We start from the raw sequence: 16,355 nt of genomic DNA on the forward strand, positions 1-16,355 counted from the left end.
TCTGTTTGTATAAGTTGATTGTAGGTGTGATATCTGACTTAAAAACTTCCATTAAACAGGTCAGACCCCGTCAGGCCATTCATCAGTGGCCATGTTGCGAACAGTATGGCTGCTGAGGTTATTGCTCTGCTGCATAGTCTGCTCACCGCTCCAGAGTCCAACACTGCTCAAATCTGGACCTCCACTGCTGAAAAAGTAAAGCATTATCATGTTTTTGCCTTCATAGCAAATTTTTTTCTAGGTAGTGGTAACAGATTATTTGCTACAAAGAACATCACAACAGACTTTTCAGTTATTTAATCGGTTGAAAAAGTAACTTTTATTCTGACTGACATGTATTTGAATCCATACGATGCTGTTTCTCTTAAACCTAATGCTTTCCCACTTTTGTGGTAGGTGCTCTCCCGGGCGCTGATGTTCATCCCTCAGCTGGGGAAGTACGCTGAAAGTATCTTGGAGAATGGTAGCAGCAGTGGCAGGAAACTGGCTAAGCTTCAGGCCATTGGTAGGCAGGCAGTTGCTGCACTCTGCGCCCTTGGTGGCTTCAAAGAAACCATTAAGATTGGCTCTGAGGTCCAGGTTAGTAAAGGGAGGCAAATCAATGGTGATGCTATGCTCACACATTGACATGCACGTGGTGTCATCTTTTTAGTTGAAAGTATTGACATGTTGAAATTGAAATGTGTTTCCTTCACTCTGCAGGTTGTAGGTAAAGGAGTGCTGGGCAGTGTGGGCATAGTTATGTCCATCAATGAGCAGGAGGGCATTGCAACTGTCAAATTCCCCTCTTGCGAGTATAGGAGAGCTTGCAAAGCCTCAGACATCCTGACAGTACCCATATCACGCCTCTGTACACCCAGATCTGAGGTAAGAGCTCCAGCATCAAACACATCTACTGATCTTTTTTTTTTATTGGAAAGGAATATCCTGAATTTCACTTGTCTCTTTTTCACTGTCAACTTGTCAGGCACTCCCCCTGTACAAGCTGTCAATCACGGAAAAGGTGGTACAAGCAGTGCAGTCCATGCTTCTGCCACAAGAGGGCAGTCTCTCCATTCACACATCTTTACCAGCTACAGGAGATGGCTCCAGCCCAGTAATGGCTGCAGTTCGCTTGCTGGCTGAAATCAGAACCAGGTTAGTAAACACTGATATGAAGCCCTTTAACACTGTAATTCTTATCATGTGATATAATGATGTAGAAAATGAACAAAAATCACAAGGTTCCTGATTGTGTTTTTCAGGGCCTGCTTAGTGATGGCACAGCTCTTGGAGGATAGCTCCTTCTGTGAAGAGTTCATCCAGCAGTGTCCTGCGGCTGTTGAGGTGCTCAACCTGGTTGCCCAAGAATGCAGCCCTGGTGAGAATACACAATAAGACCCCAAACCTCTCAAACGCATGGATGGATTTAGTTTGTATCACTTCATACACTGTTGGCAGCTGTGTCTGACATCGTTATGTAATCTTGTGCAGGGGAGCGTCTCAGCATGGTCGAGGCTCAATGTGAAAGAGTAAGAATGCTGTACCGGGACTGTGCTCGGCCACCACCTCCACCACTGCAGACTGACAGACGCCAGGTGAGAGTCCAGATTTGTAGTATAGTTTTTGTTTTCATTACAATCATTTTTGCAGTGATTGACAACAAGCACAAGTGAGAAAACATGATAACTCAGCTTTTTTAAAACTTAATATAAAACTACTAAACTCACTTGAACATGCTTTAAATGACTCAATCAGCCAAAGGCAGGAAAATTACAATGAGTGTTCACAACAAACCCTTTGGTAATTAATAGATTAAACACATTCAGATTTTTGGTCACACTAATCTTATCCCTCTGTTTGCATCACCAGCCCAAGGAAATCACCTGGTGTCCATCCAGAGTGTTCCCCCCAGTCCGCGCCTGCATGTTCTCATCCCGCCTGACCTCAGTCACCTTCTTGGCTGATCCCAGTGCTGGAGGAGGGCTGCCCAGAGGCACCTTCATCTATGCCACCTCTCCTGTACCAATTCAGGTAGGCTCATCACTGTGGAATTACCTCCTGTATTAATCTTTGCTATTTCAGATTGTTTGAACACGTTAGTGAGATTAACATGATAAACTGCTGCCTGTCCACAGTCTTTACTTTGCTTGTCTTTGTCCCTGCAGGCCCCGTCTTTTTACTGGGAGATAGAAATTGTCTCCTATGGAGACTCTGAGGAGGACAGTGGGCCAATTGTTTCCTTTGGTTTTGCCACTGAGGCAGAGAAGCGAGATGGAGCATGGACCAACCCTGTTGGCACATGTCTCTTTCACAAGTATGTTAACTCCTTACATATTAACACTACGAGATTCCATCTTTGTGATCTTTTTCCACTGCTCTGTCTTTAACTGGAGTGCTGACTGCTACCCTTCTCTTATGTGTTCTGTCTTTGTTGTGTCTGTGTGTGTCAGTAATGGTAGGGCAGTACATTATAATGGCTCCAGTCTGCTCCAGTGGAAGAGTGTGAGGCTAGATGTGGCTCTACTTCCTGGTGAGATGGGAGACAGTTTTCTTCTCCATGTTTGATTTAGTCCATCTAGAGATCCTTTCTGTATGCAATTAATTTGAAGTACTGTGAATTCCTCAGTAGCTTGTAATTTGACTATCCTTTCAAAAACGATCTTGTTTCCTTAATATGAGCTCTATTTAGAGTGGCCAAATTTTAAAGGGTGTCCTTTTGCGACATTGTGTAATTACTGAGACAATCCAGTTGGTAATCCCGCATTTTCATAAACACAGGTGACGTGGCTGGAATAGGCTGGGAGCGTTCTGAGGGTACTCCTCCACCCCCTGGTCAGGCCCCTAAAGGGAGGGTGTACTTTACCTACTGTGGTCAGCGGCTCGGCCCCATTCTTGAGGATGTAGCTGGTGGAATGTGGCCCCTGGTACACATTCAAAAGAAGGTGGGTGTCTGCTGGCTCAAGTGACTTTATATTTTAACTATAGTTAATGGCAATGATTATTTTATTTATATGGTATATTTCATTAAAAGCACAAGTTTAATATGCTGTACATTGAAGAACAATATAAAAGTATAGGCATAAAAATGACATAGCACAGGTCAAGCATAGGTAACATAAGCAATATAATATGTTTGCAGTTTCAGTGATGCAGTTTGGGATTAATGCAACTAATCAAATTGTTTCTCCACTGTTTTGTAGAACTCAAAGATTCGGGCCAACTTTGGGAGTCGTCCATTTGCATACGCAGAAGGCCAAGCACACAGGAATGCTGCTGACCTGTGCGTAGACCTTGCAGAGGAGATAAGTGCAAATTTTGAAGCACTACCATTTGCCATGGCCTCAGACAGCGATAATGACGCAGGTGCAAGTGTTACGTCCGACTCTGGCTCCCATGGACCCCCCTGTCGGATCGCAGCAGTGGCAGTCACCCAGCAACGTATATCTATCCCCTTATTACTGCTTATCCTGAGTCATGCATGCTTTTACTTTAACTGTTTATTTCTGCATAAATATCATAAATATCACATCTGTTTGTTCTTTTCTACACAGAGTACAACAGCGACTTGTCATGCCATTACAAGGTGGAGCTGAGCTACGAGAATCTGGTCACCTCTGGGCCTGATCCACATCCTCCACCAATTGCAGATGATGAGAGTGATGATGAGGATGATGATGATGTTCCAAGAGTGAGTGGGCTTTTCATTTTATAATCACAGTGTTAAAAATGTTTTATTCTCATACATATAATTGTTTGTTTGACTTTGTTGACCTTAGGAGGACCACTATGCCTTGCTGGTAAAGGCCTGGGAGACCAAAGTGTTCCCTACCATTCGTAGGAGGTTCCGCAACGAGGCTGAGAGGAAATCTGGTCTGGACCAAATCAAAGGAGCTTTGCAACTGGGTAAAAAATGAACGAATATCATTTAAACAAAATTCCAGTCTTACATAGCTAATGACATAACATAAAACAGACACTGTACCCCATGTTGCCCACATCATTTGACCAAGACAAGGATTAAAGAGCTCAGCAGATCCGTGAACTTCAAGTAGTTGTTACAAGGTTGTGAAAGCCTTTTTGTGTTTGAATTTAATCAGAAATACAACACAATCAGAATCAAAGTGGACAACTTTGGCACCCCTAATAACTCATAAATCAATTTGGGTTAGACGATTGCTTGAATGAAAATTTGGGCAGAATAGAAATAAAAATATAGGATTGTGGATACCAGTTCATTCCCATCAATCCATTTTGAGCCTGTGCATATTTTGTGTTAATGTTAGGTTAAAGGACAGATTCACAATTTTTCAAGTCTGTCAAATGTCAGGTGCCAAAATGAAATTTTGAAATACATTTTTCTTGTCATAATCATTCCTCCTGTTCATATTGGCTATTAGAAGCTCTTCATAATGCACATACAGTGCAAGTGAAGGGGGGAAAAATCCACAGTCCTCTTTCTGTGCAAAAATGTATTTTGTCTTACTTTGTGCTTTGTAACTATTCTTCCACTGCAGTTTAACAGGGAAACACTGTCCAAGGAAACACAAAGAGGGAATATAATATAATAAATATTAATACAGGTTAACTAAGGAGAATGTTGACACTGTTTATCTCTGTGGTGTGTTTCAATGACAACAGGCATGGTTGACATAGCAAGACAGACAGTGGAGTTCCTCTATGAAGAAAATGGCGGGATTCCTCGCGACCTCTACCTCCCTACCATTGAGGATATCAAGGATGAGGCCAACAAGTTCACAATTGATAAAGTGCGCAAAGGTGCGTTTCACTTACATCCCTATGCCTCCAAACTAAGTTCAAATTTGCATTTAAAGCGTTGTATTAAAACAGTCTAAATGTGACACATGCTACTAAGCTTTTTCACCATTGAATAAGATTGACCTCAATGATAATCTGCTTCAACACAGGCTTGACTGTGGTCATCCGCTGCCCAGACAGCAACAATACCAACAGCACCACAGGGGGAACAGCCCTGCCCAAGTTTGCCATCCGGGGCATGTTGAAGACTTTTGGTTTGCATGGAGTTGTGCTTGATGTAGACTCTGTAAGTACAATACTTAATGCTGTAATGTTTTGTGTCATCAGCAGAAACTCATAGATTAATTCTTAGTTTGTTGTGTGTTTTTGTCTAGGTGAATGAGCTGGTACAGGTCGAGACCTACCTGCGCAGTGAGGGCGTGCTGGTGAGGTACTGGTACCCTATTGAGATGCTGGAGCGCCCTCCCGCTGGATCTCGGCGAACTGCGGCTAATGGCTTAGTCTCACTAGACAGTAGCAACATTCAGATTCATAGGTAACATGCAGTATCATGGGAAAGAACATTATACACATGCATACTGTACTTGTGCACAAAATCAGTTTTTTGCGTTGTTTTAGGGAATTGCTTCGCTGTGAGAGTGCACTGGCTCGATTATACTGCCGTATGGCCTTGCTCAACATCTTCGCCCCCAAGAATCCCCACACCTTCACACGTCTTTTCCACATACCTGCTATCCGTGACATCACCTTGGAACACCTGCAGCTTCTGTCTAATCAGCTGCTGGCTCCACCCCTCCCTGGTCAGTGTAAATATATCTTGTGAATAACTGGATCTTTCACTGTGACATTTCTGCTTTTCTGATGAATGCTCTAATTTTTTTCTTCCTACAGATGGCACTATTAGTTCTGGTTCTATCCTATTGGCCCAGTCGTTGCTTCACAACCTCCAGGGCCAGAGCTGTTCTCCCACAGATCTATTCTACCAGGGAAACTCTCAGCCCATCCGGGAGTGGCTGACAGTGGCCATCACCCGTGCCTTGCATCAGGGAGAGGAAAGCCTGCTGGAGCTCACCAAGCAGATCTGCTGCTTTCTACAGGTCAGCTCTGCCGTTCTGTGATTCATATAATGAACTTGTCTCTGGTTACACACCCACTTTGGAAAGATGCTAATATTCTGTTAAATGTTGTCACCCCAACAGAATGCACCAGAGCAGTTTACATCTGAGGAGTTTCCTGTTACAGAGTCAAAGGTTAGCATGGATGTCAGTTTTCCAGGTGCTGCATTTGTGATCGTGTCCTGCAAAGAGAGCCAGCTAGGCTGTCGCAAAGAGTGAGTCCCTTGGCCGTATGCAACTTTGATAATTCAGGATGAACCCAGATTCCTTACCTCTCCATGTCCTGATGAAAATGTGTACTTCTCTCCTGTCTACTCCATTAGCTCAAGCCTGTACAAAGCTCCCTGGGCACGAGTCATGGTGTATGGCCTGGGTCACAAAGTGCGTAGAAATGGCCAGTTAAACCTGATGGAGGCAGTGTGCTATCCTTTGGATGCCTCACCCACCAACACAGGCCTTACTCCCCCTCCCACCACCAACCAATACCCCTCTGTTATCATCCCTACTGATAAGATTCACATCAAACTGGGTGAGTATCTCACCCCCAAAAAGATGTTCATATAGGCTAACACAAAGTTTTGTTAGAAAAATAATCTGTTACAGCATTAGATGGTATTCAATATTCTTTTGTCTTGATTCTAGGAGTGTCGCCCCCTCCTGGTGCTGTCCTTGTGCTGCACTCCTTGCCGCTTGAGTTTCCTCTGGCCATGGCATTCGCTGAGCAACTGTTGACATGGAAGCTGGGTGAGAGCAGTGAGCGATCAGAGGATGAGCTGGACACAGTGCCCTCATCTGTGCTGCTGCAAGTGGTAGAACTGCTCGGTAGGTTGAAAACCAGATATTACAACACATCTATTAATGTGTTTGTATAGTCAGTGTATGTATTAGTATAATGCACCTCTGGTATTGTTTAGAATTTTTAAACTTAATTTGACACATTTAACAAACCTTTTTGGATTAAATATGATGTATACTAATAGCATACATCACTGGAAAGCTTTCAAATCATTTATACTAAATCCTGCCAGTATAAACTTTCACTGTTTTCTATGTTATAATTTTTAGGTGGTTTGCTTTGGACCACTGATCTGGCTCCTTCCATCAAAGAACTCATCTTTCACTTGCTGGCTGAGCTCTTGCGGAAGATCCACCACTTGGAGCAGCGCAAGAGTCCTGCTGGTCTGTCCAGCTCAATAGCTCTGCTGCTTAACCCCTGCCTAGCAGTACTCATGGCCATGCAGACAGAACTCCGAAAGCTGTACGACCGGGAGACTCAGGGATGGACGGCTGGAGGGGCAGGAGCAGGGGGGTCTTCATCTGGGGGCATTGCATTGGCTCTGGGAGCTGAGCAGAGCCGGTTCTCTACCTACTTCCATGCACTGATGGAGGTCTGTCTGGCTGTGGCAGAGGTGACGCTTCCCCTCAATGTTGGAGGCTCCTCAGTTGGAGCCCTGTCTTCTACCAGCGCCCCTAACCTAAGTGACTCTTCTTCATCCTCATCATCATCCCCAGGCCAGACACCGCAGAGCCCCAGCCTGCTATCCAAACGTAAGAAGGTGAAGATGAAGCGCGAACGAGCAGCAGCTGCAGTGGCAGCAGCGGTCTCTGGGAAAAGGGGAAGTGGAGGTGCCCGTCTGTCAGAGAGCGACAGTGCCCTGTTGAACATGGCGGGTAGTAAACCTGAAGACATGCTGTGGTTCCACCGCTGCCTCACTTTGCTGATGATCCTGCGACATCTTGCCAATAAGGATCCCCAGGGCTTGAGTGTGACCAGCGATGCAGTGACAGATGCCTGCCAGGCCCTGGTAGGTCCCACTGCTCACAGTCGCCTGTTGGTGCTCTCAGGTATCCCCACGCACCTTGAGGAGGCAGTGGTTCGGAACGCTATCCGCAGAGCTTGCAACGCACATGGAGGGCTCTTCAAAGATGAGGTCTTCATCCCTCTGCAGGAAGAGGACCCCAAGAAGCCCAAAGCTGGAGCCGGAGTTTCTAGCCCTCAGGATGGCAAAGCAGGCTCTGAACCTGAACGCACCTTCCCCAACAACGGAGGTCCTGAGAGTCCTGACAGCTCCAGTAGCGTGACTCCAGCCATGAGTGTGAGTGCTTCAGCTTCTACCAGCCAGACCTCCATCTGCAGCTCCTCCCAGGGAGTCTCCCGCACTGCCAGTGAACTTTCTGTTGATCAGGAACTGTCAGCTGTTCCGCTTCTCACCCCTGCTGCTGCAGCGTCTGCTGTTACGTACCCCCAGCAGGGACCCCAAGATCCCCAGACTGTTTCTAGTCAGGAGAGTTTAGATACCTCCTTGTGTAGTACAGGAAGCCTGGGGAGCCTGGGCAGCTTGGGAGAGCCTCTGGACAGTGCTGATACGCCATCAGTGTCAGATGGGGGTTCTATGCACACAGTCACCTCGCAGGAGAGCAATGCAGTCATGGCCCGGCCCATCAAGGGCTATGCTGTCATTGAGGTGAGTTAATTAAAAGCATCACAGTAGATTTAAACTGTTCAATTGTGTTTTTGCAAAGATAAACACAAACCTAAGGAAATCTTTCTTTAATTATAGGTTCGTTCTCGAGCCAAAGTAGAAAAAATCCGTGCCAGTCTTTTCAACAGCAGCGACCTGATTGGTTTGTCCAGTCTGGAAGGTGAAGAAGAACTAATGGAGTTGACCAATGAGGAGATCCTCACAGCCTCCAGTGTTAACCAAAGCCTGTTTGATACACAGGGCAGCTCTGCTCTTGAAGACTACTTCCAGGACAAGTCAGTCAGAGGTTGGTGTTTTACCCTGATTAGATATCTTCAGCTTTCATACAGTGACATTAATTCTGCCAGTGTAAAATCATAAACCATCTGTCTCTATGTGTCAAGGTGACAAGCTTGTACCCGGAGCACGAGATGTCCTCACAGACATTTTTAAGAGCTGTGTGCACTCGGAGCAGATGCTCAGCCTCACACCAGCCAAGCCAGTTAAAGTATCTGACATTTACCTCAGCAAGGAGCAGATCAACTCTCAGACCCCTGGCAACCTACTGCATACTTTCTTCACCAATGTTCGGCCTCCCAAGAAAGTCCTTGAGGACCAACTTACTCAGGTATGTAACACAACTGGTACTTAAATACACATGTTGACTATAGGCTTTATTTTGGTGGCCCAAATGAATTAACACTTTGTACTCTTTGCACATTTATGTGTGTCAAATTAATTTGTTTTTATCCAGATTCTAAGGAAGTATGGCACTCCCAAGCCCAATAAAAACAAGTACAGCAAGGCAGGAAAAGAACAGCACCAAGGCAAGGTAGTGAGCACCAAGAGGCCCATCACCAAGCCTCCCACCAAGGAAAAGTCTGTCCTCAACAGTGTCAGGTAAGTTATTGGCACTACAGTTTGAATTTACACTTTGATCCAGTGATTTAACTAAGCTTGCCCGCAACTTGTCTCTGCCAGGACTGCACTGAGTGAGAAGAAAACAGTCCTGAAGCCCAAATCGCCAGAGAAATCCAGACCTGATGAGAAAGATGTGGAAAAATCTCCAGCTAAAAAACCTGAAGGTTTGACAATAATCATGCAGTTTCATTGCCTTCCCTTGCTTGAATTTGTCTGGGAAAGATTTTATGAAATGTCTAAAAATAATGAAAATATAAATGACAATTAATTGATGACTAGTCATCAACTACTTCTCTGCCAATGGATTTATTAATGATTTGGCTAATTTTACAGTATTTCAAAACTGGAACAGCAGCCAGAGAACAGTAACCATAGAAATAACATGTTTCAGGAAAAATTAGAATATTAAATTATTTCATCAACTGACAATTTAAAATGAGAAACTACAACCCTGCTTTGATGCTTAACTACACTATAAATGGAAATGGTAGTTTTATTTTGAATCTGGGAGCTGAAAGCTGCCTCACATACCACTTTGTTTTCTGTAGTCCCAGAGGAGAAGTACCTGACGCTGGAAGGCTTCCATAAATTTGCAGTTGACAGAGCCAAGCAGGACATCCGCAGCGTCTGGAGGGCAATTTTGGCTTGTGGTTATGACCTCCACTTTGAAAGGTGAGACTGGGAACTAGACCCCAATAACCAGCACCCAGTCTGTTGTAACCCAAATACGATACACACACACTTACACAAGCATATACTAGCTTTCCAGAAACTGATCCTGCAGTTTTGTTTTGACAGAACATGTCATCTTTAAACCCTCAATTAAATTACATTTTGAAAGGATTCTTTAAAAAACGAATGACTTCTGATTCATCAGATTTTACAAGCACAAAAGGCAATTTTAAATGAATGTCGGCTGCCTTCTTGATTTTCACGCTAGTCATCAGTTTTAATGCAGCATGACATCTGCCTAAATTTGCATTTTAGTTTCTGTCCTTCATTTAAAAGGGAACGTACCAGTTTGACAGGATTACAACGACCTACCAGTCTATCATTGAATTCAAGGCTATTTCTCATATCTCACACTACTTTGTGACAATTAGGAGAGCGTGATCACTGAATGTGATGTAATGTTTGCTTTATAATAGGATTATTATTGTTATGCATTTATACGTGCGTAAACATAATAGTGGGAGCTCTATTTAACATCAGCTGTGCGTCTGTACTAGGTGCACCTGTATAGACACACGTCATGCCCAGAAGGCCTGTAGAAAATGGAGTTTGGAAATGGACGTGGCATTGGTCCAGTACATCAACAGGCTGTGTCGTCACCTGGCAATTACGCCAGCCAGACTACACCCCCATGAAGTTTACCTGGACCCCAGTGATGTTGCCGATCCACGAGTTTCCTGCCTGCTCAGTAAGTAAACCACTGTTTAATAGAGCAGGTCTTTGCACTTTGTCAGCCAAATTTAACTTTTTCTTTTGTGTGTGTGTGTTTTTTAAGATGTGCCTGTGGAGAGCCTGCGTTTACGCTTCGCTCTGCTACAGTCCCTCAACAACACCCTGGAGAGTTTCTTCCTGCCACTGGTGGAGCTGAGACAGACACACACTTATCAGAACAGTATTGCAGCGCTGTTATGTGAGGCCAAAGGTGAGCAAAGATCTCAGCACAGATCTAGCAGGTCATAGGGATAACTGGCTTTGTGTATGTATGTGTATTTGATCTATGTAGGACACCTGTCTGTCTGATCTGGACTAAAACAAAGTGAATCTGATCTTTCTCCCTCTCACCACTTCTTTTATCTTCACTGGTCACAGGTCTAATCTTCTATGACACTAAGGTCACTGTAATGAACAGAGTACTGAACGCCACAGTACAGCGGACAGCTGACCATGCAGCTCCAGAGATTACACTGGACCCTCTAGAGATTGTGGGAGGTAGCCGATCCTCTCATGTGTTCACATGTTTAATGTTTCATGTCACTTGTACGGGATCTTTGCAAACATTCTCTCTGTGTCTCTGACGTGTGTCCCTCAGGGGAGATCAGATCATCAGAGAACACATACTTCTGTCAGGCAGCACGCCAGCTGTCTTGCATGCCATCATCCCAGCTTTGTGTGAAACTGGCAAGTGGAGGAGACCCAACCTACGCCTTCAACATCCGCTTCACTGGGGAGGAAGTTCATGGCACAAGTTAGAATTTCTCCTTTACGTCTTTTTCAGTGCTACCTTGCAGTCTTTTGATGGCCACCCTGGTGTATTTTTCCCACCTAATTCTAGCTTTGATGAAATTGTCTCTCCAGGTGGCTCCTTCAGACACTTCCTATGGCAGGTGTGTAAGGAGTTACAGAGTTCTGCTCTTTCCCTTCTGCTTCCCTGCCCCAGTGCTGCAGCGAACCGTAACAAGGTAAGGATTGTCAGTATCTGACTACATGGCCTGTTTTTGACTGAATGACCTGATACTGCCTGAAATCTCAATGTTTCCTCACAGTTTTGACAACATGTACAGTAAACTGGGAGGACATTTTCCAGTGCCATTACAAAACAGTCAAATATTCAGTTCCAATCCCATTCCCAAGTACTGTTTCTGAGTACAGAATCATATCTGGTAGACCACAGCTAATCACAGATGTTGTTATAAGATGAGTCATGGTTGTATTTTGCGTTCCTCAGGGTAAGTACATCCTGACCCCCTGCCCTATCAGCTACGCAGAGGAACAGTTGCTCCACTTCTTTGGTCAGCTACTGGGCATAGCCATCCGTGCAGACGTGCCGCTACCTTTGGACCTGCTGGGCTCCTTTTGGAAGGGTCTGGTGGGCGAGTCCCTCGACCCAGAGCAGGACCTGCAGGAGGCTGACGTGCTCACCTACAACTTTGTCAAAAAGTTTGAACATGTAAGAGAACCCTACTATGCTCCTCATGTAATCCTACCTACCCTCTGCATTTTTATTGTTGGCATTTCCCTGCTAAAATCAACCTGCCATTGACCTCAGTTTATCCTCTGTTCTTTGTCCTCACCCTGCAGGTGAGTGACGAGACAGAGCTGGAGACCCTGTGCGCTGAGATCTCTTCCCAACACCATTCGGGAGAAAGCCCCGACTCCCCCAGCCGGCCCTGCTGCACCTTCACCTACGTCACTATGACAGGAGAGGAGGTGGAGCTTTGTCAGGGAGGTCGTAGCCTCACCGTCAGGTACAGCGAAACTTGCTCAGATGATTATATTCATGCAGTGTCGCTTTTCTTGTCATTCATTCTTTCAAACTATAGTAGCCTACCTATAGTTTGCTGTTTTAGTTCTTATTGTGTGTTTGATTGTGTGCGTTCAGCTGGGAGAATAAGGATGTGTATGCGCGGGCGGTGCGGAGCCTTCGTCTGAGGGAGCTGCAGAACGTGGAGTGTATGACAGCAGTGCGTTCAGGACTGGGCTCCATCATTCCCCTGCAGCTGCTCACCATGCTCAGCCCCCTCGAGGTGGAGCTTCGCACCTGCGGCTTGCCTTACATCAACCTGGAGTTCCTCAAGGTAAAGCATACATATGTGTGAAAATAATGAACATTACAAACACGTGGAAGCATTTCGCACCGCCAGATATTATGCAAACTCGCTCTGGGCCAGTCGCTCATGATTATAATATAATCATTGGCACACCTCATTTTCATATTGTTGTGTATTTGTGGTATTTATCAAATCTCCGCTCTCTCTCTTCCTCTGCAGGCTCACACCATGTATCAAGTGGGTCTGATGGAAACCGACCAGCACATCGAGTTCTTCTGGACCGCCCTGGAGATGTTCACTCAGGAGGAGCTCTGCAAGTTCATCAAGTTTGCCTGCAACCAGGAGCGCATCCCCTTCACTTGTCCCTGCAAGGACGGTGGGCCGGACACAGCCCACGTTCCCCCATACCCCATGAAGATCGCCCCCCCTGACGGAGCAGCAGGTAAAGGGCTATCAAGGTTTCAGCAGAGCACTGATTGGACAGGAGGACTGCTATCTCTGCGTGACGCTCCTCTTAGCACTACAACTGATAGTGATTATCATAGCAGCTCATCTTGTCTCGCAACCTCGGACAGACTTTGAACATGTTGTTTGCCTTGGTTATATTAATGGGTTTGTGTAATGGTGAGATACTCTGCAAGACACACTTTAAGATATAAACCGACATGGCACACATCAGAAATGTTTCACAGAATTAGAACTATCTTTCTTTGTATTAGTTTCTTGAGTCTCTGTGTAAAATCTACAGGCTAGAACAGTTTAGTAAGGTTTGCTACTGATAGGTTAACTCTCTTACTCATTTTTATCTCCAAGACAAGCGGATTATCGCTAACGCTTGCTTCACAGTTACTTATAAGTCTCCAGCGGTTCCATGAAAAACTCAAAAACTCAAAAACATGAACAGTGCTAACAATAACAAGACACATGGAGGGAGTGAATGTGCTACAGCAACTGATTCTGTTGTGATTCACCGTCCACTTTTTCTGCTTTCCAGGTCAGCCAGACTCGCGCTACATTCGCGTGGAGACCTGCATGTTCATGGTGAAACTGCCCCAGTACTCCTCTTTGGATGTGATGCTGGAGAAACTGCGTTACGCCATCCACTACCGCGAGGACCCACTCAGCGGCTAAGAAGACTTGACAACCCAACTCCTCCCCCAGCTAGTATACCTCCCCCTCCCCCCTTTTGTTGGTCCCTGCCCCCCACCTAAAACTCCTGGACCACCTGCTCTTCTGCCCCAATAAAACCCACAGCGTTTATTTTATTTTAGTTTTGGTGGCTTTAGTGCTTTGCATGTTTACCCCTGCTTCTCTTTTATCGCAGTTTACACAAACTCCACGTTTATGTTTGATATACTTTGAGGAATTCAGGGAAGATAATCTGAACTAGCTCTGACACCGCTGATGGATGTCTGTTCTGGTTGCACTGAGTTTGAGGATGGCATTGAAGTGAAACAACTGTGACACCTTTTTTTAATCACCTTTAACCCCGCCAATACCTTTTTAAGAGAGGGTTTAGCAGATATACAAGGTTCTGTGAATACAACACCTTATTGGGATGGCATCAGATTTGTACTTTACAGCTGCAAGTTCAATTCATGTGTGCTGAAGTCTGTTTCTCTGAATGATTAACCTTGCTGCCTCCCTCTGTCTCTACCCTTCTGTGGGGTGGATTTTTCTGAAAACATGCCTTTGCTGTAAGAGCCTCTCTTTGGAGAGTGACGCTGGCTGTGTGTGAAAAAGAAAACCCAAATGATTTTCATAGACTTTTCCGACATTCAAGACGGAGGTACGACTACTTTGAGAAAAAGAAAACGTGTAATGCTGCCTATTTTTGACCACATCAGCTATGAGCAGGCAGAATATGTGAACAAGTGCTGTATAGGATATTATGAAGTTTACTGCCTGTTTAAAAAAAAAAAAAAAAAAAGAACTGCTAATGGACAAACTAACTTATGCCTATATAAACTGAGTACATTTTATCTGAGTCTCCGAAGAGAGGGTATTTAAATCGTGTAAAAAGTCATATTAATCTATTAGTTTATGAAATTGCGTTTGATTTATTTTTTTTCTACATCTGAGTAGCTGCGGCAGCGTGGTAGGTCAGGTAGACTGGACGACAAGGAGAGGCCTGCTGGTTGCTGGTTCTGTCATACTTGCATTTCAGGTTTGTGAAACCTGTGTTGCTTTGTGAAATGGGAAGGGGATGATGTTCTCATGAGCTGCTCTCCCACATTATTTGTGTGCTTCTGCTACTGAATGTGCGGTCCCCCCCCCCTCCCCTCTTCGTTCCCCAACGACATACACAATCTACACATCGGGGAGGGGCGGTGGATTATATTTGAGTTTTGCCTTTTTATAGTTTTCTTTATTGAAAGATGAACAAGGTTCTGCTGGGGTTTTTTGTTTGTTTGTTTTGTTCATTGCACACATAACCAAATGTTTAGCTGTGTAAAAATCAAATAGGAAAAAAAATGTAAATAGACTGAAGTTATGTTTGATGGCAGTTTTTATTAATCGCTGCTTCACTTCACCTTATAATTTTTGTTTTTGGTTTGCACTACTCTTCCAAGAAAAAAAAGATTCTAAAATGAGCAAACTAGGTGATGTCTGTTGGATATCCAGTTTGTTGTGTTGTTATTTTTTATGAATTTTTTGGAAATACCAGTAATCTATCACCTTTTGTCTTGTACTCAGATGGATTCAACTTCTTCTACTCATGGTGAAACATGTTTTCTTGTGTGGGTAAAATCGCCATTTTACTTGGATTGAAAAACACAACAGAATTGATATTTGACGCATATTGGATTGTTGAAATGCTTGCAACTTTGGTTTATGGTTCTGTTCTTTTTTGAAGGGTAATATACCGCTGCTAACAGGGACGCTCTATCTTCTACTTCCTCCTCAGGGTGGAAGTGGACAAGGTTATAAAAAGGACATATCCATACAAAGAGGTGTTGCGATAAAATGTGTGCTGTACATTTACTTGATATTTATTACAATTATTTATGGTTGCATTAACTTAACTTTTACTGTCTTACCTCTGCACATCAGAAACTTAACATATCTAAAATGGATTATACAGATGTAAAGAATCAGATGGCATTTGAGATTTCTGTGTCACAATAAAGAAATGTCTTCATGTACAAATACAGTTTGAATATCCTGCTTTGTGTCTTTTATACATGAACAATACACTTCTGATACCATTCAGATAAACATCCATTGTGCTCAGGAAAAACATGTTTTATAAGAAGTTGTTCTCTATTGCATAATGGGTCATTTGCATACTTGACTGGCATGGTGTAGCGGACATGCCTATTACATGTCTGTATAGACAATGAGCGTAAATCATGATGAATGACGTCTGTGAAGTATGTTTTTGTCTCCTTGAGGACATGCTTTTTATGTAAGGCCCCGGCGACAGACTCTGGTTACGTCACCACTGCCTGTAAACCGGACACCCCAAAGCAGCAAATGCTGGGCCAGGCCAGTTCAAGCTGGATCCCAGTCATGCACCTCGCTGATTCAGTCTGTCCAGTAAGTGCTGTTCTCAAAGGGAATTATCTAAGACTGCAGAGACAATTAAAAAAGTTTCA

At 44.3% G+C, this 16,355-nt stretch overlaps 1 protein-coding gene across 3 annotated transcripts in view; it reads left to right on the top strand.

Moving 5' to 3' along the window:
- The window catches only part of LOC133978880 (probable E3 ubiquitin-protein ligase HECTD4), a 44,083-nt gene extending 28,173 nt beyond the window's left edge, over positions 1-15,910 (top strand). For all 3 annotated transcript variants that reach the window (XM_062417221.1, XM_062417222.1, XM_062417223.1), the window contains exons 40-76: positions 60-195; positions 397-579; positions 703-867; positions 968-1,137; positions 1,245-1,360; positions 1,474-1,577; positions 1,852-2,013; positions 2,148-2,296; positions 2,433-2,512; positions 2,761-2,924; positions 3,183-3,420; positions 3,534-3,670; positions 3,759-3,885; positions 4,621-4,758; positions 4,908-5,044; positions 5,133-5,293; positions 5,377-5,558; positions 5,650-5,855; positions 5,958-6,088; positions 6,197-6,402; positions 6,516-6,695; positions 6,939-8,338; positions 8,435-8,642; positions 8,740-8,963; positions 9,090-9,235; positions 9,317-9,420; positions 9,805-9,928; positions 10,486-10,676; positions 10,764-10,910; positions 11,078-11,197; positions 11,298-11,453; positions 11,564-11,667; positions 11,934-12,155; positions 12,287-12,453; positions 12,588-12,783; positions 12,976-13,198; positions 13,751-15,910. In XM_062417221.1, coding sequence (XP_062273205.1) covers positions 60-195; positions 397-579; positions 703-867; positions 968-1,137; positions 1,245-1,360; positions 1,474-1,577; positions 1,852-2,013; positions 2,148-2,296; positions 2,433-2,512; positions 2,761-2,924; positions 3,183-3,420; positions 3,534-3,670; positions 3,759-3,885; positions 4,621-4,758; positions 4,908-5,044; positions 5,133-5,293; positions 5,377-5,558; positions 5,650-5,855; positions 5,958-6,088; positions 6,197-6,402; positions 6,516-6,695; positions 6,939-8,338; positions 8,435-8,642; positions 8,740-8,963; positions 9,090-9,235; positions 9,317-9,420; positions 9,805-9,928; positions 10,486-10,676; positions 10,764-10,910; positions 11,078-11,197; positions 11,298-11,453; positions 11,564-11,667; positions 11,934-12,155; positions 12,287-12,453; positions 12,588-12,783; positions 12,976-13,198; positions 13,751-13,887 — 7,141 coding nt within the window. In that variant the 3' untranslated portion in view covers positions 13,888-15,910. The remainder of the gene's footprint in view (positions 1-59; positions 196-396; positions 580-702; positions 868-967; positions 1,138-1,244; positions 1,361-1,473; positions 1,578-1,851; positions 2,014-2,147; positions 2,297-2,432; positions 2,513-2,760; positions 2,925-3,182; positions 3,421-3,533; positions 3,671-3,758; positions 3,886-4,620; positions 4,759-4,907; positions 5,045-5,132; positions 5,294-5,376; positions 5,559-5,649; positions 5,856-5,957; positions 6,089-6,196; positions 6,403-6,515; positions 6,696-6,938; positions 8,339-8,434; positions 8,643-8,739; positions 8,964-9,089; positions 9,236-9,316; positions 9,421-9,804; positions 9,929-10,485; positions 10,677-10,763; positions 10,911-11,077; positions 11,198-11,297; positions 11,454-11,563; positions 11,668-11,933; positions 12,156-12,286; positions 12,454-12,587; positions 12,784-12,975; positions 13,199-13,750) is intronic.
- The last annotated feature ends 445 nt before the right edge of the window (positions 15,911-16,355 follow it).

Source organism: Scomber scombrus, chromosome 4 (assembly GCF_963691925.1).
Source record: "Scomber scombrus chromosome 4, fScoSco1.1, whole genome shotgun sequence".
NCBI lineage: Eukaryota > Metazoa > Chordata > Actinopteri > Scombriformes > Scombridae > Scomber > Scomber scombrus.